General features: G+C 43.9%; 1 protein-coding gene across 1 annotated transcript; it reads left to right on the top strand.

The window, feature by feature from the left end:
• Got1 (glutamic-oxaloacetic transaminase 1, soluble) lies at positions 1-25,653 on the top strand. The gene is made up of 9 exons (XM_013017827.1): positions 1-300; positions 10,234-10,415; positions 16,203-16,326; positions 16,650-16,762; positions 17,035-17,139; positions 19,166-19,316; positions 19,400-19,565; positions 20,773-20,915; positions 24,835-25,653. The coding sequence occupies exons 1-9, from the start codon at positions 183-185 to the stop codon at positions 24,972-24,974; spliced, it is 1,242 nt and encodes a 413-aa protein (XP_012873281.1). The 5' UTR covers positions 1-182; the 3' UTR covers positions 24,975-25,653.
• The last annotated feature ends 295 nt before the right edge of the window (positions 25,654-25,948 follow it).

The raw sequence follows: 25,948 nt of genomic DNA, 5'->3' as shown, positions 1-25,948 counted from the left end.
TTCTTGTCAGAAGCTGGTGATTGGCGGGCCGCGTTGCCAAGCTCTGGACGCGGGCCGACCATTGGAGGCCGCGGGCCTGCCTCCGCCCGCTAGGTGAAGGTGAGCGTCTCCTCCCGATCGGAGAGCCCAGATCCCACTGCACCGGGCAGCCTCAGGTTTCGGCAGGTTTCTGCTCTGTCGTAATGGCTCCTCCATCAGTCTTTGCTGAGGTTCCTCAGGCCCAGCCAGTCTTGGTTTTTAAACTCACTGCCGACTTCCGGGAGGATCCAGACCCCCGCAAGGTCAACTTGGGAGTGGGAGGTAAGGATGCCCAGCGCTGGAATGCGAGCGCGCGGGGCAGACCTAGTCCTGGCTTGGGGGCTGGGGGGGTGGGCTCTGGGCTGCCTGGCCCGGGGGCCCGGGGGGCGGGGGGGACAGGACCCCCTCATTCACAGCCTGGCATATGGACCCCATGAGGAGGAAGATGCGTCCAAGGTCACGAGGAAAGGGGTAGCAGACGGGACACAGGACTCGCAGCCCTCCTTTATGCCACATCCTCCTGAGCCATGCGGAGGCCTGGGATTAGATGGAGGGAAACTGGAAACCTGGGAGGCTTGGAGTCGGGGTAGGTGGGAAGCGGGAAAGGAGACCAGTTAGCCCTCGGGAGGGCGCTCTGGTGTGGGTCGGTCGGTATTTGAATGACCACTAGCTATCAAACGCTGTGGGGAAGACTGAAGCTTGGTTTTGTCCTCAAGGATTTAAATATCAGCAGGTACAGCGATTAGAAATGCTTCTGTGCCCGCCCCCACTCCATCTGGGAAGATGCTTCTGGCAGGAACGGGCAGGTATCGTAGAATGGAGGTCACTGCCCACACATCTTTTGTCTTCATTTCTTATTTGTATTTCTTCAGCCTTGGGACAAGCTCAGTGCATGGGCTGCCCAGTTTACTTCTCTGCCAAGAGGAACATTTGAATTAAGACGTCTCCGAAATTCCTTTTCATTCTAACTTCCTCTGGTGGATTTGTTATTTCTATTACAGCAACCACGAGGAGGTTTGAAGTCCCACAGGCACTTTCTTGCCACCTACACAGGCCACCTTGGGAGATGAAGATGAATAGATGATGTCCTGTGCTAAGGGAACAGGATTAGAATAAAAAGACTAGAAATTTTAGAAAGAAGAAATGGAATTATTTTGTAGCACAGATGACATGCAGAGGATTCAGTATCAGCATTCCTGTAGAAAATGTTTGTCTCTGTCTATAGTGCTTGAGACACACACACACACACACACACACACACAGACAGACAGACAGACATAAATCTTTACCATTTGACATCTAGGGTAAGGGAAAGAACAGAAAAATGATTAAAAAGTGGTAGTTTATAAGAGCTTGGTAATACTAGGACATAAATGATAATATTTACCCAACTTTTGTGATTGTTTGAAATTCTTAATAATGAAGTGTTTTAAAAACAAAAACACAAGTCATTGCTGTATTGTGTTGCCCCTGGAAGGAATATGATGTTTTGGCAGGCAGCAGAGTGGGAGAAATATTGAAAGATTGTCTTGAATTGGGATGGACACCATTTAGGGTCTGAATTTTTTTTAAAATTTAATTTAATTTTATTTGTGAACATACTGTACAGAGGGGTTACAATTACATGGGCAGGATAATGCATACATTTCTTACCAAGCATTGCAGCCTCCTCCTTTGTTTACCTTTCACATCCCTTCCCAGCCTCCCCCCTCCCCCCAACCCAACCTTCCCCCCCACCCAGGGTCTGAATTTAAGTTCAATCCATAATCTCCAAGAATTTAATTATGGCCAGTTTATACTGAAGAACTAATATCAGTCTGAATATATATCTTTATAAGACCTCTGATTTTAGCCAGGTACTGGTGGCTCATGCCTACAAAGGAGGGTGAGATCTGAGGATTGCGGTTCAAAGCCAGCCTTGGAAGGAAAGTCCGTGACACTTACCTCCGACAAACCACCAGAAAATGGGAAGTGGTGCTGTGACTCAAGCTGTAGAATGGAGTGCTCACCTTGAGCTAAAGTGCTGAGGGACAGCGCCCAGGCCCAGAGTTCAAGCCCCATGACCAACAAAAAACAAAACAAAAAACCTCTGATTTTATTGGCTCCCTCACCTTCCAGTCATCTGCTATGGTTTTGATGAGGATTCAGAGGCATTTACAGTAGTCTGGCATATAAGTAGTGTTAACTTTCTGTGGCTATGTTGACATTTCTTTGAGTGGTTGATTCTGAGAGATGGTGAATAAAAATTTTCAGCTCAAGAACTGAAAAATGACACTGGCTCAGAAGTAGACTGTTCATGCAGAGGAAAAGTTCCTGTTTAAAGTTCAGATGACATCTCAACTGTGAGGTGCCTTTATCATGCTTCCTAGAACCCAAGAACACAAGAAAATGAATAGTGTATGTAATCTTGTGATTTTTCTCACAGCAACTCTGGAAGGTTCTTACCTGTTTCCATGTAGAAATAAGGAAGCTGAAGCCTAGACAGAAGATACAGTTTGCCCCAGAACATAAGACCAGTATGTGGGAGAGCTGAGATCCTAGATAGGTCTCTTAGGCCACTCCTCTATTTTAATTACTTTTTGAGGGTCTGGGGCAGCCGGTGCATCGCAGTGGGGCAGAGAGGAGACCTTAGTATAGGCCCAGCATTGTAGTTATTTAACATCTTTGAGACTTAAGTCTGTAAAATGAGCTAGGACTGAAGGATGACCTTCAGAATCTTGCAAGATTCTATGCTACTAAAAGTAGTCTCTGAGATTTGCTAGCACCTTCCATGACTAGTGTAGGATAATAATTTCATTGGCCCTATTAGTTGAATAAGAAATAAAGTTATATGTGATATGTAAATCAAAGGTGTTATATGTATTAGTTGTTGTGATACTGGAAATGTTTTTTAAAAAAGCTATTTATTTTGGTTGTGAAGGTCATGTACAGAGGGGTTATAGTTACATAGAGCAGATAATGAGTACATTTCTTTTTGAACAGTGTTCACCCTTTGTCCCACCATTTCTGTGCTTCCCCTTACCATCCCCCAAACAGATAAACTTACATAAAGGACAAAAAGTACAGAAGTCAAAAAGGGGAAAAACAAAACAGAAAAAAGCCCACAAAAGGTAAATTAAAAAACCTCTTTCCATTTCTTGGCATTCATTTTGATAAACATTTTATATGATTATAAGCACATAGCTATTGAGCCTTTATAAGCCTCGCCTAAGAATAGCCTCTTTTGAAGCCAGGGCTGTGAACAGGATGCTAGTCAAGTGCTCTACCATTTGAGCCACACCACAGCTCTTTTTTATTTTTCTTTCTGTTTTGAGAGAGAATCAACTTTGTTCTGCTAGTCTAGAACTGGCAATCTTAGTTATACACAATCCAAAGTATAATGTTTGTGAAGGAAATGTCATTGATTACTAACTTTGGGTAGAATGCTTTCCTCCTCCTCCTCTAATTGCAAGTTAAGCTCACACTTAATGGAGATTTTTCCAGCTCAGTTTATAGTAATGTTGGACATTTTAGAATGAACTACATCTGTAATCTCATTAGCCAGTTCCTTTTTGTAGATAGTTTCCCTAGAGACTTTGTTCCTGTGGTGAGTTTACTAGTTTCGCTATAGTTAGATAGAGCAAGCTGTCACTCTGTACAAGCATGACCCTTTCCTAGCTGATGGTTTTTGTGCTTTTCAAAGCATCAGACTGAAAGAAGATTTAAGAGGAATGAGTCCAATCTGATGCAGGCTGCCACAGAAATTTCTTTTCTTTTTTTTTTGGGAGGGGGGTCTGGTCGTGGGCCTGAACTCTGGGCCTGGGCGCTGTCCCTCAGCTCTTCAGCTCAAGGCTAGTGCTCTACCACCTGAGCCACAGCGCCACTTCTGGCTTTTTTTTTTTCTGCTTATGTGGTGCTGAGGAATCGAACCCAGGGCCTCATGCATGCAAGGTAAGCGCTCTACCACTGAGCCACCTTCCCAGCCCCTAGAAATTTCTTCAATACTCCAGTCCATTTTTCCCCCCATGTTCATCTAGCCTTTTGGTCTAGATAACTGTATTTGCATTAATTGTTGCTTTCAATGTAATTTGTTAGCATCTTCAAATGAAGTCATTGGGAAGGTATTTTTGAGGTAGGTGTTTTTGAGACCCTGACTTTCCCCGTCTTAGCTGAAGGATCTTAGAGGTATACCCTCAGTGGGGTTGGGTGAGAAAAGTGTAAATTTTAGGAGGAAGATGAGGGAGGTTGGTGGATCATTGAGTCTCTGTGTGTTTTTTCTTTCCTTCTATAAAACAAGATTGTAGGACCTACCTGTAACCTATGTGATTCCTTTAAAAAGGACTCCTATAGAAAGGGTGGTGGCCCATGGAACTGGGGAGCACGCTGCTAAGAAGGCCCTTGTTATAGCCCCTTAGGGCTTGCTTCAGGCTTTCCCTCTCTAACCATTTCTTGCTTTAGTGCTTTTTGTGGTTCCATTAGAAGAGATTCCAAGGGCTGGGTATGTGGCTCAGTGGTAGAGTGCTTGCCAAGCATGCATGAAGCCCTGAGTTCGATTCCTCAGTACTACATACACATAAAAAGCCAGAAGTGGCGCTGGGGCTCAAGTGGTAGAATGCTAGCCTTGAGCAAAAGAAGCTCAGGTACAGTGCCCAGGCCCTGAGTTCAAGCCCCAGGACTGGCAAAAAAAAAAAAAAGAGAGAGGGGGGGGAGAGAGAGAGAGAGAGAGAGAGGGAGAGGGAGAGAGAGAGGGAGAGAGAGAGAGAGAGAGACTCCAAGACTCTGAGCCACTATGAGAAATAGATACTCAGACCTGTAATACTAGCTACTCAGAGGCTGAGAGCTGAGAATCATAGTTTAAAGCCAGCCCGGACAAGAAAGCCCATGAGACTGATCTCCAATTTACCATCAGAAGACCAGAAGTAGAGCTGTGGCTCAAAGTGGTAGTAAAGCACAAGCCTTGAGCAGAAAAAACTCAGAGACAGTGTCCAGGTCTTGAGTTCAAGCCCCAACCAGCAAAAACAAACAAACAAAAAGAAATGGATCCTCAAAACCCTTGTCCTTCCAGCCTGGGGAACTTGTGCAGGTGTTCTTTTGTTTTGAATACATTCTTCCCTTGTCTCCTGTTTTGGTTTGAATCCAAGGTGTTCCCTCATAGTCTTGGTTGGGGCCCAGTTACCAGCTAATGGGCCTTTGGGAAGTAATTGGATCCTGAAGGCTGTGAGCCAAGCAATCCATTCATGGAGTTATATGACAGCATTATTGAGAGGTGGTGGAAAGAGGTGTGGAGCCTAGTTGGACAGATTGGTCATTGTGGTGTACGCTGGAAAGACATTTTCCCCCTGCTCCTCTCTCTGCTTCTTGGTCACCATGAGGTGAGCAGCTTCCTCTATGATGCTTTGATTACTGTATTCTTACTTGTGGCCCCAAGCAATGGAGCCACACAGGTGACCATTCCTTTGTAATTATTCTCCATGAATATCATCCCATTTTTTTACCCACTGTCACCACTGAAGATGATACAAGTACCATTTTCCAAAATTAAATTGACTTCCCCCTCCCTCCCCCCTGGTTCTGGGGCTTGAACTCTGGGCTTGGTCCCTCAGCTCTTCAGCTCAAGGCGAGCGCTCTACCACTTGAGCCACAGCGCCACTTCCTGCTTTTTCTGCTCGTGTGGTGCTGAGGAATCAAACCCAGGGTCTCATGCATGCAAACACTCTATCACTGAGCCACCTTCCCAGCCCCTAGAAATTTCTTCAATACTCCAGTCCATTTTTCCCCCCATGTTCATCTAGCCTTTTGGTCTAGATAACTGTATTTGCATTAATTGTTGCTTTCAATGTAATTTGTTAGCATCTTCAAATGAAGTCATTGGGAAGGTATTTTTGAGGTAGGTGTTTTTGAGACCCTGACTTTCCCCGTCTTAGCTGAAGGATCTTAGAGGTATACCCTCAGTGGGGTTGGGTGAGAAAAGTGTAAATTTTAGGAGGAAGATGAGGGAGGTTGGTGGATCATTGAGTCTCTGTGTGTTTTTTCTTTCCTTCTATAAAACAAGATTGTAGGACCTACCTGTAACCTATGTGATTCCTTTAAAAAGGACTCCTATAGAAAGGGCGGTGGCCCATGGAACTGGGGAGCACGCTGCTAAGAAGGCCCTTGTTATAGCCCCTTAGGGCTTGCTTCAGGCTTTCCCTCTCTAACCATTTCTTGCTTTAGTGCTTTTTGTGGTTCCATTAGAAGAGATTCCAAGGGCTGGGTATGTGGCTCAGTGGTAGAGTGCTTGCCAAGCATGCATGAAGCCCTGAGTTCGATTCCTCAGTACTACATACACATAAAAAGCCAGAAGTGGCGCTGGGGCTCAAGTGGTAGAATGCTAGCCTTGAGCAAAAGAAGCTCAGGTACAGTGCCCAGGCCCTGAGTTCAAGCCCCAGGACTGGAAAAAAAAAAAAAAAAGAGAGAGGGGGGGGAGAGAGAGAGAGAGAGAGAGAGGGAGAGGGAGAGAGAGAGGGAGAGAGAGAGAGAGAGAGACTCCAAGACTCTGAGCCACTATGAGAAATAGATACTCAGACCTGTAATACTAGCTACTCAGAGGCTGAGAGCTGAGAATCATAGTTTAAAGCCAGCCCGGACAAGAAAGCCCATGAGACTGATCTCCAATTTACCATCAGAAGACCAGAAGTAGAGCTGTGGCTCAAAGTGGTAGTAAAGCACAAGCCTTGAGCAGAAAAAACTCAGAGACAGTGTCCAGGTCTTGAGTTCAAGCCCCAACCAGCAAAAACAAACAAACAAAAAGAAATGGATCCTCAAAACCCTTGTCCTTCCAGCCTGGGGAACTTGTGCAGGTGTTCTTTTGTTTTGAATACATTCTTCCCTTGTCTCCTGTTTTGGTTTGAATCCAAGGTGTTCCCTCATAGTCTTGGTTGGGGCCCAGTTACCAGCTAATGGGCCTTTGGGAAGTAATTGGATCCTGAAGGCTGTGAGCCAAGCAATCCATTCATGGAGTTATATGACAGCATTATTGAGAGGTGGTGGAAAGAGGTGTGGAGCCTAGTTGGACAGATTGGTCATTGTGGTGTACGCTGGAAAGACATTTTCCCCCTGCTCCTCTCTCTGCTTCTTGGTCACCATGAGGTGAGCAGCTTCCTCTATGATGCTTTGATTACTGTATTCTTACTTGTGGCCCCAAGCAATGGAGCCACACAGGTGACCATTCCTTTGTAATTATTCTCCATGAATATCATCCCATTTTTTTACCCACTGTCACCACTGAAGATGATACAAGTACCATTTTCCAAAATTAAATTGACTTCCCCCTCCCTCCCCCCTGGTTCTGGGGCTTGAACTCTGGGCTTGGTCCCTCAGCTCTTCAGCTCAAGGCGAGCGCTCTACCACTTGAGCCACAGCGCCACTTCCTGCTTTTTCTGCTCGTGTGGTGCTGAGGAATCAAACCCAGGGTCTCATGCATGCAAACACTCTATCACTGAGCCACCCTCCCAACCTCTAAATTGACTTTTAAAGGGCAAAGATTTGGTATTATTGAGGATTTAGAGATGTTTTCTCTAAAAAACAATCTTTCCTCCCTACAAGAGTTCCCAAGAATACATTTAGCAATGTTAGTTAGCATTTTGATCAGTTAGGGTGATGTCCCTAAGGGATAGCTCTTGTTTTGAAATTGTTATTTTGGTATGTGATAAAGAAAGATCAAATCCTACCACCTTTGAGTTGGAGTTAATTTGGTGGGACAGGGTGGGGGTGGGGCGCCAGTAAAAAGGGACTGGGAATGAAAGATTCTTGAGGTAGATTCACCAGCTCAGAGTCTGGGTGGGTTAGTGGCTGTGTCAGTCTGGAGCTTTGTCTATGTTTTTATTATTAGCCTGATACATTTCTCAGATTTGTAGAGGTCACATTCTTGGAGTGTAAAGTTAGCTGATAGAATAGAAGACAGATAGGAAATTTAAAATAGTCCTAAAGTCTTCTATTTGCTGCATACCTTTTGGTGAAGTCATTTCACATTTAGGTGTATTTTCTATGTGAACAACTCATGAATATGTAGAGATGTAAAAGCAGTTGTCACAGTATTTACAATTGCAAGTAATTCAAAGCAACATTATTAATAAACTATACATACAAAAAGATATTATATGGCTAGTCAAGTGCAGTTGGAAATGGATCTATCTATCTATCTATATATGAAAATGGCTAATTTCATTAATACAAAGAGAAACAAATCAAAACTAGCTTGAGATACCATTTTGACCTTCATACTAGTAAACACACCTTCAGTGGGCAGGGCGAGGAGAAGTAGGCACCCTTTATGGTGTTAATCAGAAATATAATCCCTATGGTAAATTATGATCTATCCAAACTACAGTTGACATCTTAGCCAGTTCTTAGCCTGTGTCTTTGCTGTGTTTGCATCCATGGGAGATATACCAAGTGGCTCACTGAGGTATTGCTTTAATAGCCAACAATCATAAGCCACACAGATGTCCAGTAAGTGATTGACAAAATAAAATATGCTTCATACTTTAAGCAACTGTGAAAAAGAACAGAGACTATCTATGCATGATATGAAAAGATCTTCAAATGGAAAAAAGCAAGGAACAAGACAGGTGCCAGTGGCCCATGCTGTAACCTTATCTACTCAGGAGGTTTGAGATCTGAGGATCGTGGTTCGAAGCCAGCCTAGGCAGGGAAAGTCTATGAGACTCTTACCTCCAGTTAACCACTAAAAAGCTGGAAGTAGCTCAAGTGGTAGAGTACCAGCTTTGAATGAGAAAGCTAAGGGACTGTGCCCAGGCCCTACATTCAAGCAGTGTACACACACACACACATGCAAGCAAGGAACAAAACAGCACAATGTGTTATGCACTATCAAATATCAGAAGCTGTATTTGCTTATGTATGCACACAGAAACTCTGGTAAGATATATTAGAAACTAGCAACAGTTGTTATTTGTGAAGTGAAGGACTTGAAAAGTAGTAAGATAAGGTCAGGAATATAGTGTTCATAATAAATCTGTAAGTGGAAAAAGGATGTTGAAAACCCTATGTACAGCATGATCCATAGTTTATAAATAAATATGTCTATATAAAGCTTGGCGGGTTATACATTTACATTTTATATCCCTTGTATCAGAGTGCTGATTGTATGTTAATTATAATGTTTGTTATTTCCTTTGGGGGCTTTTCTAAACTTTCTAGGATTAATATGTATTGCTTATGCAACAATAACTACCCTAAAACATGATTTTCTTTGTAAATTAGGGATATAGGTTGGGTAGAGATGAGTAAAGTTGAAAGTGACTATAAAATCTTGTGTCTGTTTCAGATTCACCTGCATAGGTATAGGATTGTTGGTGGCTTACACATTTGAGCCTTCGGGCAACATGACCAGTCAGGAATCCTACTGAAGAGATTATTGACTTGGATGCAAGGCCAGGGCAGCTGTTTTTCGAATGTTACCAATGAGTAGTATAGGGGGCAAAAAAATCTGTGCCAGGTTAAGGTAGAGTAGTCTAAAAATACATTTAATGTGGAAGAAATGCTTAAACTATTTTTTTTCTATAAGGCAAGATTAAGTATTATGAAATTGAAATTTTGATCCATGAAAGGGTGAGGTGGAGGAAGTGAGTGAACCATTTCACAGGTAAACACTGGCCTGTGTCAAAATCCAAAGGAAGGACAAAGATGTGTTTGAAGTGGGCCATATGTGACAGCAACCAGGGACTGGACTCCAGCCCCAGGACATCAGCACACTGTCCTGTTCTGCTTTTTGTAGGACAGGAGGTAGAGGTGGATCTTCTCCCACTCCCCTTTCTCCATGTTTATATTTGAAGGTACAGTGTTCTTGTGAAGTAGAACCTAGACCTTTCTGGAACTCTCTTGGAGACAAAAGGGGGAAGATGACCAGCATTCATTCACACAGAGTGCTTTCCCTTCCACTCTCCCACTTGATCAGGCTCTGGGATATCCCAGTTGTACTTTTGCATTGCTATTTGGAGGTCACAGGGTTAAGAGCAGTGAGTCCCAGAAGGAGAGAAACCGCGTCCGTCCAGTTTGCTCAGCACCTAGCCCTGACCTGTACCCAGACCTCTACCGAAAGGTACTCAGCTCTCCTTTGATTTCCATCACTGTTCTGTTTTGACCGGAACATGCTGGGATTCTCCCTGTTCCCAGTTCTAGACTTTTGACTTGGAAGAAGCCTGAGACTCTTCTGTCTCTCTTTTCTGTGCTCAGCGTATCGTACAGATGATTGCCAGCCCTGGGTTTTGCCGGTAGTGAGGAAGGTGGAACAGAAGATTGCTAATGACAATACCCTCAACCACGAGTATCTGCCCATCCTGGGCTTGGCAGAGTTCCGGACCTGTGCCTCTCGTCTTGCCCTTGGAGATGACAGCCCAGCTCTTAAGGAGAAGCGGGTGAGTTTGGGATGAGATGTTTTCTTTTCAGAAACTGTAAGAGTATTGGAAGGTTGAGGTAGCAGGATCACAAATTTGAAGCAAGCTTCAACAGACAAACCAAAACAAACAACAAGTGAATAAACAGAAACAACAGCATTAAGGAAACAAGAAAGTAAAAAAAAAAAAAGGTTGAAATTGTTTTGATATGTAGTAGAAAGACCACTGCCATATTCAAAGCATAACTTTTTCACTGGGTGAGTTCTGTCCAAATCTGAGATCATCAGATTTCAACTGCAGAGTTTAAAATGTCACGCGAAGAGAAGTGAATGCAATCATAAGTGAGTAGGGCCTACACCTGTCTCTGGTCTTTTGACCATAGGCAGGTGATTTGTCCAGCTCCCCCACTCCCTTTATCTATATGTTAGAAAAAGACTCATTTGTACTCCTGGTTCTATAAGAGGTGCTTGCATAGGTGACCATTTAAGGAATCTTTCCTGAAATTACATGCAGAATTTATGTGTACCTGTTTCTGGGGAAAAGTTTTCATAGGTCTTACTAGATTTTCAAAAGGTGTTTGTGGTTCCCAGAGTTAAAAGAGCCCCCTAGTCTGGATGCTCTCTGAAATCTCAGCCATGTCTAATATTCTGTAATACTTATGGCCTTGATCTCAGCATCTCTCATTGACATGCTTGTGTGGTAACTAGAGACACATGGGAGAACATGTTTGAAAGTAGACAGTGGCCAGACGCCAGTGGCTCATGCCTATAATCCTAGCTACTCAGGAGGCTGAGATTTGAGGATTGAGGTTCAGAGCCAGCCCAGGCAGGAAAGACTGTGAGACTCTTATCTCCAATAAACCACCAGAAAACCGGAAGTGGCGCTGTGGCTCAAGTGGTAGAGCGCTAGCCTTGAGCTGAAAAGCTGAGGGATAGCACCCAGGCCCAGAGTTCAAGCCCCACGGCCGACAAAAAAAAAGAGAGAAAGTAGACAGCGAGGAGACTGTATGTGGCAGGAAGTGGTATGGACAGATAAATCCTTAGTGAACCCACCAAGGCCACAGGTGAAACTTGAGCTGAGCCCTAAAGAATGCAATGGACACCGAACACTGGATCTCAATTCTGGTTGTATATGAGGGCCACCTGGGGAGTTGGTTAAGTGGACCACATGGTGTCCCATGCAAACCCAGTGTAATTAGAATCTTGGAAATAGAACTGTCCCTATTCCCTTTCCACTTCTGTTCTGCCCTCCACCCTATGGGATTTTTTTTTTTTTTTTTTTTTGCCAGTCCTGGGGCTGGAACTCAGGGCCTGGGCACTGTCTCTGAGCTTCTTTTGCTCAAGGCTAGCACTCTACCACTTGAGCCACAGTTCCACTTCTGGCTTTTTCTGTGTATGTGGCGCTGAGGAATCGAACCCAGGGCTTCATGCATGTTAGGCAAGCACTGTACCATTAAGCCACTTTCCCAGCCTAATGGGCATATTTTTTAAAAATGTTCCCCAGGTGATTCCAAACTAGAGCCAGTTTTGTGAACCACGAACGTGATGAAAGGAGAGGGGTGTTTCTCTTGAGTCAGGGGAGTCTAGGGACAGAGGCAGACATTAAACAAGTCTAGGTTATAAGGAGACCTAGAATGGAGTTGGGCATCTATTGGATAGGCTGCTTTTGGGAGCTTAGGCAAGAGAAGCTCACTGAGAGTTTGAGCCAGGGAATTACCCAACTGAAGTGTTGTTTCAGGAAGATAAACCTGGCTGGATGGGTAGGAAAGGGAAGAGCAGTAGTCCAGTAAGGTGTTGTATAACTGAAACGAGCTGCCCTCTTTGCAGTGAGCCTGTGGCTCCTGAGTTGAGGACCTCGAGTCATCTGAGGTGCCCTTCACATTCTGCTTACAACAGGTTTGCCTCTTGTGTATTATGTTACCCAGATGCCCTGATAAGCAGAGTGGGCAGGGTAAGGTAAAGGTTGGGATCCTGCGATCAGAAGCAGGTCTTGGCACTCAAGTCAATGGTTATATAATTGATTAATCAGTGTGTGAGTTGGTTTGCTAATACAAGACTGTGGCTTGCCTCTAGGAACAGAAGGCATGTGAAAGAATTGTTAGAGAGTAGGGATCAGATGGGAAAGTTGCTGCAAAAAATCAGTGCTGAGAAAAGTGGGAGGCAGGGGCAGAAAGGGAGGGAGGGAGGAAAGAGAGAAAGGGAAGGAGTGAAGGAGAGAAAGAGAGGTGGAGAGGAGAAGGGGGGGAGAAGGAGAAAGAGAGGATAAAATAATCCTAATGAATTTTTAAAGTGGAGAACTTTGTTGGATGCTGGTAGCTCATGCCTATAATCTTAGCTACTCAGGAGGCTGTGGTCTGAGGATGGAGGTTTGAAGCCAGCCTGGGCAGAAAAGTCCATGAGACTCTTTATTTCTAATTAACCATCAAAAAAAAAGCCAGAAGTGAACAGATGGCCCAAGTGGTAGAGAGCTAGCCTTGAGTAAAAAAGCCAAATAGGAGGAAAAAAAAAAAGCCCTGAGTTCAAACCCTAGTACTGTCACACACACACACAAAGGAAAAACAAAAAGGCAAAGGGAAAGGGAGAACTTTGGCAACTGCCTATCTTCCCATTCTGTTGACAAGTGAAGACAGATTCTATGTTGGACTGCTGCTTCCTCAAGACTATTTCTTACACAGTTACAATGTTGACAGACGCTGTCCCTCTAACCCAGGGATCCCTGTTTTGACCTCTTCACACTGTGAGGCTGTTTCTTTTGGCCTTGACCTGGTAACACAACCATCTCTCTTAAACTACCTTTCATTCATTAGAAAAGGGAGGATTTCCTTGTTTCATTTTCACACTTGTACATTTCAGGCTCATCCCCTCAATTGCCCATGCTTTCGTACTTTTCCCTTTCCCAAAACAATTTCAGCAGGTTTCAGTGTTCTGTCTGTGATGCGTTTTTTGGTCACAGAAGAAACTTACCATCTTTGGGTGGTTATGCAAAGGGATTTCAATTCAGCATGTCAGTTTCTAAGTACAATGACTCTCAATCCATGTCACCCCTGTCATCATTGTCCCCAGCCTCAGCCATCCCCTCAATTTTCCTCAGTTCATTTGCAGTTATGTACATTCAATATGAAGACTGTATTCTCCCACCCTTCCTCTCTTCACTCACCTGTCCCTCTCCTCTTGACCTAATCTGACACCCTAAGTTCTAGCTTCCTGGTATTAATTTTGTTAGATTGTAAGTTAGCTGTCCAGAGGAGTTATACCATAGGAACAGTACTTTAGCTTATGTGTTTGTGTGTATATGCATATGCCCCTGGATATGTTTACATATATATTTATAAACTAGCTTCCACATATGAGAGAAAACATATGTCCTTTGTGTCTCTGGGCCTGCACGGAAAAAATTTAAATGTAGTCTTCGTGGCAGCAAATTATTTGAAGATCTTTTTTTGGGCTGGTTGGGGATACTCTTGGTATTTGCATCATCCTAGGTACCAGCTCCTCCTGAGCTCTGAGTCCTGTTTCCACAAATGTCTTCACCAGCCTCAGGCTACCGGCTTGGTTCAGCCCCTATTATCTTATGTAAATTCTTATAACATTTTCTTTGACCTTCTTACCTCGAGTCTCCTCCTCCTGGTACATTCTGCACTCTGCAGCTAGAAAGATCGTCCCTTAGGAAAAAAGCTAATTATGTCATCCCCACCTTACCTCTACAAGTAGCTCTCCCATGGCCTACAGGACAAACTCAGCCTTTGTGCTTAGTGTGGAGCTGCTGATCCCCACTCAGGGGTCCGGCCATTCTATGTGCCTTGTTTTCCAGGCTCACTAGATCCTAACTTAGGCAGGGTCACAGCCTTTGCCCAGCTCCTCCCTTTGCTTGGAATGTCCTCCCTTCCTCTGTAACTCCCCAGTCCATGGGTCCTTCTACACCTGATCAAAGGTCACTGCGGTTTAGATTCCTTAGTGCTGGCAGTGCTGGCCCTGGGCCTCTGAGTTATCACAGGACTTTGATCACAGCTTGGGAACAGCACTTACTGTGCTTACTCTGATGTCTAATTTTATAAGACTTTCTCTCCCACAAGTCTGTCATTCCCTTCAGCCTCCCCAGGGCAGCGATCATGGCTTATTTACCTTGTAGTTGTTTAGCATTTAGCTCCTAACTTGGAACTTCCCAGATTCCTGGATGTTTGAGTTCACCATTCATTTACTTAGCAGATTTTGCCTGGAGAGTCAGATAACCAGCTAGATGCAAGATCTCAGCACTTGTAGAAGTCCTTACTCTATATCTTATGGAGACAGGTCAAACATAATCAATGGAAAAATGATATATATTTAATAATAAGTGGCAGATAAGGCAGAAGGAGGCTGGGAGAGGGAGTAATTTTACTTTTGCTTAAATTTTTTTTTCATTTAACATTTTTATTTTGGGCCCATATTTGAACTTGAACTCAGAGCTTAGGCTCTGTCCCTTCCCTCTTTTGCTCAAGGCTGGTGCTCACTTGAGCCACACCTCGATCTGGCTTTTTGGAAGTTAATTGGAGATGAGTCTCATGGACTTTCCCATCTGGGCTGGCTTCAAGCAGTGATCCTCAGAGCTCAGCTCCTGAGTAGCTAGGATTACAGGCATGAGCCACTGGCATCTACCTTTGTGTTAAATGTTAAGTATAGTAGTCAGGATAGAAATAGAAATGGTAATTGAGCCAAAACTTGTAAATGAGGCATGCATAAAAGAATCAACGAACCAGAAAACAAACAGTAATTGTTTTTCCTTAGATTGTCTTGGTAAGATTTAACAGTACCAGATTCATTAAGCCATCTGGAGGAAACCTATTTTCTAGGCTCATTACTGCTTCTTATTTTCCATCCTCAGACTTTAGGATCTAGACAAAATGTTCACTCTTCATTTCCCAGATGGTAATGTTTCAGGTTCTGAAATTACTGAGCCATTGTTGGGTATCCTGGCCATAGCTCCTCATCAGTAATGGCGCCCCAGTCTCTTGCTTTGTTCATTACTCCAGAAGAACTGGAGCTTTAACCATGGGCTTCAGGTCTTTGTCACACCATGTTCTTTCTTCAGCCAGTTTAGCACGTTTGTGTGGGACTGAATGACAGATACTGTGAGAGTTGCTATGATACCCAGGCGAATGCAGTGTGGCCTTGACCCTGAGCAGTTCCTGGTCACCTCTCCTGCTCCTCCGTGAAGTCGAGACATTGATGAATTCTGATTGCAGCTAAGGTTTTAGAGCCCATGTTAGCAATTCCACATTAACATGTAGTACTTATAGAGATGCCCTGACCAGCTTTATACTAACACTGACTGGATCTCCCTTTTTCAGCCACCCAAGGTCCAGTTGACTGGCTGGGACTGAACTAGGGATTGAATTCAGGACTGTGCTTGCTAGGTAGGGCCTCTTCCATTTGAGCCATACCTTCAAACCAAACATAGATCTTTTATTTATTTTTTATTATTAAAGTGACCCAAGATGAGAAGAAGTTAAGGAAAGTAGTATCTTTATATATATCATCTTATATATGATATATATATATATATATATATATATATATATATATATATATATATATAACATTTCTGAAGATTCATAAGCTGATTACCATGGACTGATGTCCAAGCATGCTAGAAACACTTGTATTCCAGGCCTCTGATGAGGGAAGTCCTGATCTTGGGATGAGTGGAAGGGTTTGCCTTCCACAACATGCATTGACATGGCCTAGGTTAAAAGGAGGATGTGTGATGATGTTTGTTAATTTTATCAGATCTCACCATTTTCAGCCTGAGACTCTCCTTCTTCTCTTTCAGGTAGGAGGTGTGCAGTGTTTGGGGGGAACAGGTGCACTTCGAATTGGAGCGGAATTCTTAGCACGATGGTACAATGGATTGGATAACAAAGACACACCAGTCTACATATCCTCTCCAACTTGGGGTGAGTCTTTTAGTTATGCAGAGAAGTGAGAAGGCAGGCAGGATATCCTCATGGCACTCACTGCTTACATAGAAAACATAATCCAGACCTGGGAGGACCAGCTTTGGGAGGGCCTTGAGAAGTGGTGGTAGGATATGTTTGGCATGAATGTTAATTGGTTGAACTTGTTCTTGGTACCATTGTTCATTCATATCTTACCTATAGCCTCCATAACACCCTGTGGACGTGGAGCCTCAGGGTCCTGAAAGCTGGCTGTGTTCCTTTTAATTATTCCTACAAGTGTCTAAAAACACTTATTAGCATTTTTCCCCTTTTGCTTTCAGAGAACCATAATGCTGTATTTGCTGCTGCTGGTTTTCGAGACATTCGGACCTACCACTACTGGGATGCAGAGAAGCGAGGACTTGACCTTCAGGGTTTTCTTAATGATCTGGAGGTAGGTGAGTTAGAAGAAGTTGTAAAGAAAATTGTGCTGTTGGGAACAGCAGGGAATGTCTTTGGATCTCTGGAAAGTGAGCGTCTGAGACATCTTCCCCAAACCACATAATAGATTCTGAAATAGCTTGTGAGAGCGCGACTGTACGAAAGAGATGTGAAAAGGTTAAGAACATGGTTTTCCTTTGCCCTTCATTGCTGATCTATGTGCTGCTAGTGTGTCTCTTGCTGTCACCCACGGGGGCAGAGTTGACGTAGCTTCCTTCTTTTTAGAGTGCTCCCGAGTTCTCCATCTTTGTCCTCCATGCCTGTGCACACAACCCAACTGGGACTGACCCGACTAAGGAGCAGTGGAAGCAGATTGCCTCCGTCATGAAGGTAACTCCACTTCTAGAGCATCTCTCGCACATAGTATGAAGTTGTTTTTTCATTTATTTGTTTTTGGTGCCAGTCCTGGGGCTTGAAGTCAGGGCCTGGGTGCTGTCTCTGAGCTTTTGTGTTCAAGGCTAGTGATCTGCCATTTGAGCCATAATTCCATTTCTGGCTTTCCTGCTCGGGCTGTTTTTGAACCTTGATCCTTAGATCTCAGCCTCCTTGAGTAGCTAGGTTATAGGCATGAGTCACTGGTGGCTGCATTCAAAAGCAAAACCTGCTTATTGAAGGATTTGGAAAATGGAGAAAAGCCTGAAGAAGAAAATAAACATGGATTTAAATCCTATCATCCAAACAAAGACATTGTTAGTGCTTTGGTGGATAGTGTTCAGCCGATGAGTGTGTACATATGTTTGTATGTGCAAGTTTTTAAATATATATTTATGTATTTTGCAAAGATGAGATGATTTTGTTCATATTGTTTTGAACATCTTAGTTTTTTGTTTGAATGTCTTTATATATTTGCTGTCTGACGCTTTACAGTATTGCTTTTCATATTCTTTTCATGGATATGTCATCTTATGGATTGGGTAAGTCAGTTGATGGACATTTCAATTTATTTTGTATTTCTTGATCTTATAAATAACTATGTAATACAACTTTTTATTTCTTCAGGAAACCTTCCAAATTGAAATTTCCATTGAATATATTTGCCATTAACATGTTCATGTAATACCTATTAAAGAATAGTTATGTATTGGGTATGGTGGGCATGCCATAGTGAATTAAGCAGGATATGGTCCCTGCACCAGTGCCCAAGCAAAGACATTGCCATGTTTGGTAGGTCAGCTGTTCATCTTAGTGTGTTCCCGTGTGTGCATGTGAGTAGGTGTGTGTACAGCTAAGGACCGGGACAGTTATGATACTGGTGGTGGGATGATTCTGTGAAATGATGTGTTAGTGGGTTATGGGGCTCCAGAGCCCAGACTTGGTGCAGGGTGTGTGAGTTACAGGTGGTAGCAGAAGAAGAAATTTCCATGGTGAGTCTTGCAGGAAGGGGAGGAGTTCAGAAGACCTAGGAAGGTGGAGGCTGGCAGGGCCAGCATGATCAAGGTCCATTTAATGAAGCTCTTCAGCAGAGATCAAGGTCTATTTAATGAAGCTCTTTCTTGTCATGGCCTAGAGTTCTGGAGTTGGGGAAGTGTGAGTGGAGTGAGCTGTGTTGAAGCATTGGACTTCATTCGCATGGTAGCTATCAGCAATGTCTGATGTCAGTGAGTGATATGAGTAGCTATGCATTGTTGGAAGGTCAGCTTGACTGCAGCAGAGAATAGACAGAGAGAGGTGAGAGTAGACAAGCTGGGAGGCAGCTGGTATCCCAGAAGGAGCTGGTGGTGACTTGAATGAGGTAGGTGGTAGTGGGGAAGGTGAGACACGGGTGTATCCTGGAGCTCTCAGGAGATGGGACCTGGGCTGTGATGGGATGTGAGGGATAAGGCAGGAGTCAAAGTACTACCTGGATCTCTGGGCCTAGAGAGAACCGAGGGAGAAAGTGCTGTCTATTCAGAAAGAGCACACCTACCATCCAGAACAGGCTTGCACTGGGGAACGCTGAGGATGTGAGCATGACGAGAATAGAGCTCTCTGCCGGGTTCATCCTGAATGCCCAGTAGGGTAGCTCTGAGGTGGAATGCTAAGCCTCATTATCACACCAGTAATCCACCAGAAAGACTGCTAACACAGTCCCTCGAGGCCTCAACAGTAAGCTCCAGTGATAAAGTTACCTCTTAACACTTTAGGGCAAAATACAGTTAAAGTAAGGTACTGAAATCGTTCTGCTTGTTGGTTGGTATTTAGCTGAACAAAGAATCAGATATATGATTGGTAGGTGGTTTGAGTGTACCTAGATAAGAAATAGGAGAAAGGTACAGGGATGAGATTCCTCCCAAGTGCCAACTGAGGAAGGAAGAGCCTGTTGGTGAGGTTGCTTCTGGAAGGATTTCCTGCCCTGACACTCTTTCCTTCCTTACAGCGCCGCTTTCTGTTCCCCTTCTTTGACTCAGCCTATCAGGGCTTTGCATCTGGAGACCTAGAGAAAGATGCCTGGGCCATCCGCTATTTTGTGTCCGAAGGCTTCGAGCTATTCTGTGCCCAGTCCTTCTCCAAGAACTTCGGGCTCTACAGTGAGTGCCCTTAGGTATTGCAGCCCTGGCTCTCCCCAACTCTGCCATCAGCAGCTAAGACCAGTTTCTTATCATCTCTTTAGATGAGCGCATAGGGAATCTGACTGTGGTTGGAAAAGAATCTGAGGGCATCCTGCGGGTCCTTTCCCAAATGGAGAAGATTGTGCGAGTTACTTGGTCCAATCCCCCTGCCCAGGGAGCACGAATCGTCGCCACCACCCTCTCTAACCCTGAGCTCTTTGAGGAGTGGTAAGGAGCTCAAAGCCTGATTGATGGGTGATGGGTAATGGATGAGGAGAGGGGCGGGGAGAGGGGGTTAGAGGGGGGAGGGGTGGGAGGGCGGGGGGGGGCGGCGCAGGTGGTGGAGGGGAAATGCACTCTTCCCCTAAAGTTGGAAAACACAGGATAGAGTAGACTGATAGAGTAGACTATCTAACTTCAAATCAGTGTGACAAAATTTGGGCTTTTCTTATTTCTAGTTTACATATACATGTACAAGGGGTATACCCACACCCACCCTCCCACCCCACATTGTCAGGGGATTCCTAAAACCACAGATTGCACCAAACCCTAACCATTACTATGTCTTCCTTTTTGTAACACTTACAATAAAGGTTAATTTATAAATTAGCTATAGTAAGAGATTAACAATACTAATATCAATAATAAATCAAAATATTAATAATGGAATAATCTATCAGTATACTGTAATGGCAGTTACTTAAGACATATGAATTGTTTACTTCTGGGATTTTCCATTTAATTTTTTCCAACTGTGGTTGAAGCCATAGGAAGTGAAACTGTAGATTGGGAGGGAGGAGACAATTATATTTTAGCTGATTTGGGGACAGAGTCATTTTCATGTGGTAGCTAAATCTCTAATTTCTACTTAATTAGGCCTGATAGACTATGTTACCCATGTATATCAGCCCCTCAGTGAACCGTGAGTGGAACCCTTAGTGGTATTCCAGCCAGCATATATAAGACAAGCACTAGACTCTGGCAGGATGCACAGCCTTCCCCTTCTCCCCACTGAGTCTGTCTCTGCTCTGCTCATTCACTTATCCACATATCCATGTACTGTATTAGCCAGGTTGTGATCCCATGTTCAGCTTGCAGTTTAAATTAGTGTTTTTCTTTTTTTTGTCAGTCATGGGGCTTGAACTCTGGGCCTGGGCGCTGTCCCTCAGCCCTTCAGCTCAAGGCGAGTGCTCTACCACTTGAGCTACAGCGCCACTTCCCGGTTTTCTGGTGGTTTATTGGAGATAGGAGTCTCACAGTCTCTCCTGCCCGGGCTGGCTTTGAACCGCGATCCTCAGATCTCAGTCTCCTGAGTAGCTAGGATTACAGGCGTGAGCCACCAGCGCCCGGCTAAATTAGTGTTTTTCAACCTACATGTTTTCATGAACCATCTCTCCTGTCCAGACTAGAATTGATACCACTGTCTATGCTTCAGGACAGGTAATGTGAAGACAATGGCTGACCGAATTCTGACTATGCGGTCTGAACTCAGGGCACGATTAGAAGCCCTCAAGACCCCTGGAACCTGGTCTCACATCACTGAGCAGATTGGCATGTTCAGCTTCACTGGGTTGAACCGTAAGTGGCCCCCATTTCCTCAAGCCTGTGGGCAAGTAGACACAATGCCTCTCCAGCACTGGTCAGGAGCTCACCTCTATAGCTGCTGCCTAATTAGTGTTACTTTTTGGGCCCAGACAAATTAGGTTTTTCTGTACCATTGTCTTGTGAACCCCTTGGGTCTCAAGAGCATTGTGGTCTGTCCTACAGCCCGACTGATTTTTGTGGATTTGAAGTTGCTCAGAGCTAGCTGAGCAGTAAAACGATCTGTAACTTGTTCCAAGCTCCTTGTAAGTTGCCATATGCCGTTTGGCATTACCTTAGGATTAAGGATATAGATTATATATGATTATGATTATTACTCAGGTGCTGAGGGTGTGTGTGTGTGTGTGTGTGTGTGTGTGTGTGTGTGTGTTTTCTCGTCCTGGGGGCTTGAATTCAGGACCTGGGTGCTATCTTTGAGCTTTTGTGCTCAAAGCTATAGCCACACTTCTGGGATTTTGTTGGTTAATTGGAGATGAGTCTTAGAACTTTCTTGCTAAGGTTTGGTTTTGAACTGTGATCCTCAGATCTCAACCTCCTGAGTAGCTAGGATTATAGGTGTGAGTCTCTGGCACCCAGTGGGTACTGATTTCTTAACAGGTTTTTCCTAGTCTCCAACTACTGCCTATAGAAAGATGTTATAAAGTTGTCTCTCCATTTGATTTATTTGTTTATGTCTTTGTTAGAAGTACTGGAGATTGAACTCAGGGCCTTGTTCTTGGTCAGGCACTCTGCCACTTGAGTCATGCTTCTAGCCCCATTTTGCACTGATGAGTTTTGAAGCAGAGCTTGTTTTATGCTGGGGCTGGCTGGGCTGTGATCCTTCTACTTGTGCTTGCCCGAGTCTCTGGATGACTGGTACCTGCCCCTGAACCCAGCAGTGTGCTTTCTGTAAATGAGCATCAGTGACTGCCATTGGTCAGAATAGAATCTCTTCAACTTGGCCGGGCACTGGTAGCTCAGGCTGTAATCCTAGCTGCTCAGGAGGCTGAGATATGAGAATCATGGTTCAAAGCCAGCCCAGGCAAGAAAGTCCTAGAGACTTTTTTTTTTGGTTGGTCATGGGGCTTGAACTCTGGGCTTGGGGGCTGTCCCTGTGCTCTTCAGCTCAAGGTGAGTGCTCTACCACTTCAGCCACAGTGCCAATTCTGGTTTTCTAGTGGTTTATTGGAGATAAGAGTCTATGGACTTTCCTGCCCTGGCTAGCTTTGAACCGTGATCCTCAGATCTCAGCCTCCTGAGTAACTAGGAGTACAGGCGTGAGCCACCGGCACCCAGCTCCTTGAGATTTTTATCTCCAATTAACCACCAGAAAACCAGAAATGGTGCCATAGTACCTTGAGCTGAAGAGCTCAGGGACAGCGAGTAGGCCTAGAGTTCAAGACCCATGACCGACAAAAAAAAAAAAAAGAATCTCTCTTTTAGTCTGAGTTGACCTGGAGCCTTGAACCTTAATCCTCTAATCTTTACCTCCCACTTAGCTAGAATTACAGACTTGAGTCACAATAACTGATTGGCTCTCCATTTTGTAAATAAGAATTCAGATAGGTAGTTAGAATTAAAAGCTGTTTGAACTGGGCGCTGGTGGCTCATGCTTATAATCCTAGCTACTCAGGAGGCTGAGATCTGAGGATCACCACTCAAAGCCAGCCCTAGTCAGGAAAGTTGGTGAGACTCTTCTCTCCAATTAACTACCAGAAAACTCGAAGTGGTGCTGGGGCTCAGAGTGGTAGAGTGTTAGCCTTGAGTGTAAAAGCTCAGGGACACTCCCAGGCCCTGAGTTCAAGCCCCATGACTGACAAAAAGAGGGGGGGAAAAGCTGTTTGAAAATCTAGTGGGCAGAAGTAGGGTTTTGGTTAGTTGTCAGTGATGAGAAAAATCCCTTCTAATGATAAATGGTTTTTAATTTAATCATTCCTGAGGATAACTGGTCATACCACTGTTAGCATGGTGCAGATTAGAACTCATCTGCCTGCCTCAATACTGGCTCTAGAGCTGATGAACAGTAGTTTGGGTTGGAAGTAGAACTTTAGAGGCTCAAGGAGGGATATATTATGCCTGGGGCTGTCAAACAGCTAGTTTGAAATAGGCTCAGGAAACACTCAAGGAAGTAGAGAGATGGTAAGATGTTGTAGACTTCTCAAAATATCTTGGGTCTTGGGTGTATTTTGTGAGGCCACGCAAGAAAAGAAAGTAAAGAAGGTCTGGAAGCGTGGCTCGAGTGGAAGGCTTGGAGGTCAACCCCAGTACCAAAAACAAAAAGAAAAAAGGGAAGAGGAGTTTAGTTAACTATAGTGTCCTCATTACTATGGAATGGAGAATTAGTTCACTTGAATAAGCAAAGTCATCCTTACACAATTAGGAAAATAATACGTATAGTGGAAATTGATCTTCAGTAATCACACTCTGAATAGCTCAAGCAGTGGGAGTGTCTCCCCACTAACTAGCTTTATCTTCCTATGATCCACAGTAGGAAATCACTTTTATTATGAATTGAAAAATGATGAAAATAGATCTGTACTTATAATATTAAACATCATGTGATGTTCTTTATCTTTTAAAAAAATAGTAGTTTTTTTGTTTTTGTTAGTCATGGGGCTTGAACTCAGGGCTTGGATGCTTCCCTGAGCTCTTTTTGCTCAAGACTAGTGCTCTCCCACTTTGAGCCACAGCCTCCATTTCTAGTTTTCTGGTGGTTAATTGGAGATAAGAATAGTATGTACTTTCCTGCCCAGACTGGGCATTGAACCATGATTCTCAGATCTCAGCCTCCCGAGTGGCTAGGATTATAGGTGTGAGCCATTAGCACCTGTCTAAAAATAGAATTTTAAAACTATCATTTTGTTAGGAAAACATACAGATAGAAAACATACAGATAACTTGTCTAATACCAAAGAGTTGTGTAGTGAACCCTCATATTCTCACCACTAATTTCTCTAATTCTTGTAATTCTATTACTGTTCACTCATGAGAAAGGGGGTTTTTAACTTCGAGACCTGTGAAGCTGCAGCTACAGTACAAACATTGCTTATGTGGATATTGGTCTTTCTTGGGGAAGAGTCCATGACCTTAACTAGTGACTCCTCCAAAGTAGAGAAGTCTCCTTTTTATTAAACAGACATAACCCAAGCCAGGGCTAGAGGTCTAGAACTACAGTGGCTGTCTGTGAGGCCTAGTGGGCCTTTAGAGACAGTGGTATATTGTGCTTATGTTGACCAGGAGTTTAACTCTATCTCCTGGGGTGACGGTCACTCACACAGCTAAGCCTGGGCAAGTTGGGGCTTTGGAAACTGTGTTTAGCAGGGCACATGGCAGGCAGTGCGGGACCCTAAGCCAAGTTTGCCACCTTACGTATATGCTATAGGCACAGGAGGTTGTAGGCAGGCTCTACCTAGCTTCATCTATAGTTCATTTCTGCAGATGTGGGACCCCTCCTGCACTTGGGGGGGTGGTGCTGAAAGGCAAACGAGGATTGGATGGATATGTGTATTCAATATCACGCGCACAAGGCCTTGTCCAAAGTACTATCAAGACCAAATGTTAAAGGGAGAGTGCCACGAGGTCCACAGGGACAAGGAAGCAGGGTAGTGTTCCCTATCAGTGGAATGTTCTGGAGTCTAATGGTTATATTTAGTTGATGGAGCATCTTATTTGGTTGGGATAGTCTCAGATTAAAATGAACTTCATGTGAATTAGAAAGTGAATTAGTAGAAGATCTTTCCAGAATCTATAGGTGACCATGGTTTTCTATCTGCCGATTGGACAAATCAGTTCTCTTTGTTTCATTTCTCTGGGTGAAGGGCAAAGAAAGAGAATTTAATAATTGTCCTTTAGGCACTGAACCACTACAGAAAGGATTCCTGCTGCTCTAATTCTGTCTTCTTTGGGTTTTCAACAGCTAAACAGGTGGAGTATCTGATCAACGAAAAGCATATCTATCTGCTGCCAAGTGGTCGCATCAATATGTGTGGCTTAACTACCAAAAACCTTGATTATGTGGCTACCTCCATCAACGAAGCCATCACCAGAATCCAGTGAAGATGCACTGCCCTGTCCACACCACCAAAGCAGTTCTCTGTCATGTGTGTGCACGAGTGTTCCCTGCCTACACGAACCTACTTGTATAAACTATGCATTAGAGACAGCCGAAGGACTAGATACTGCTTTGCTGAGACCTCCTCTCTTGAAGCTGGCCCCTGGTGAAGGGACATCCCTTGAAATGAATTGGGGGCCTACGAGTTGAGCATTTTGGAGGCCAGAATAAATTAAGAGTTCTTATTTAAGAGTAAGAAAATATTTTGATCATGAGATATAGATACCTTGTATATCCCCCCACCCCCAACTAGGCACAAGAGTGCTGCCCTTGTTGCTCATGTTTTTTGTGTATTGTTTGACTCTACAATGTCTAATCCCAAAGACCAAGGAGCTGAGTGTGGCTGTGGGTGTTAGCTGGGGCATTAAACTCATCCTCCACACCCAGTGTCTTGTCTTCCTGCTCTGTCTGCATGGTTGTGTCCTCTGAAACTTTGGTTCTTCCAGGTGATTGCAATAGGAAATAGTTGTATCATGATACCTACACACACACAATATTTAACTGAAACAAAAGTCTCCAAACAGTATCTACCCTTGTGATGTGTAATGAGTTCTGCTATTTTTCTAGTCTAATATACTATGTATCATTTCACGTAGAAAATAAAAATGCTGATTATGAAGCTTGGAATTGATTTTGTGATCCATTAAAATGGGGCTGTGAACTTAAGTTTAACAGAAAGATTTCAGAGGAATTTAATAATAGTTAAAAGAAAGACTAAAATGTATTATTCAAACACAGCTCTCTAGTGAAATTACTGTATGTTACATCTGAATAGGTTTTATGTGCTTATTAGTCTTTTTTTGTTTGTTTGTTTTTGTTATGGGACTTGAACTCTGGGCCTGGGTGCTGTCCCTGAGCTCTTCAGCTCAAGACAAGCACTCTACCTCTTGAGCCACAGCTCTACTTCCATTTGAGTGGA

The sequence above is a fragment of the Dipodomys ordii genome, unplaced genomic scaffold (genome assembly GCF_000151885.1).
Source record: "Dipodomys ordii isolate 6190 unplaced genomic scaffold, Dord_2.0 Scaffold36, whole genome shotgun sequence".
Lineage (NCBI taxonomy): Eukaryota > Metazoa > Chordata > Mammalia > Rodentia > Heteromyidae > Dipodomys > Dipodomys ordii.
The sequence above is the reverse complement of the archived record's forward strand: the minus strand, read 5'-3'. Positions and strand labels throughout refer to the sequence as shown.

What these genes read in the sequence shown, in the direction of transcription:
- Got1 (XM_013017827.1), top strand. Translation starts at nt 183, where the DNA reads ATGGCTCCTCCATCAGTCTTTGCTGAGGTTCCTCAGGCCCAGCCAGTC. An exon ending in AGATTGCCTCCGTCATGAAG is followed by an intron (nt 17,140 to 19,165) that starts GTAACTCCACTT and finishes CCTTCCTTACAG; the next exon opens with CGCCGCTTTCTGTTCCCCTT. An exon ending in CAAGAACTTCGGGCTCTACA is followed by an intron (nt 19,317 to 19,399) that starts GTGAGTGCCCTT and finishes TCATCTCTTTAG; the next exon opens with ATGAGCGCATAGGGAATCTG.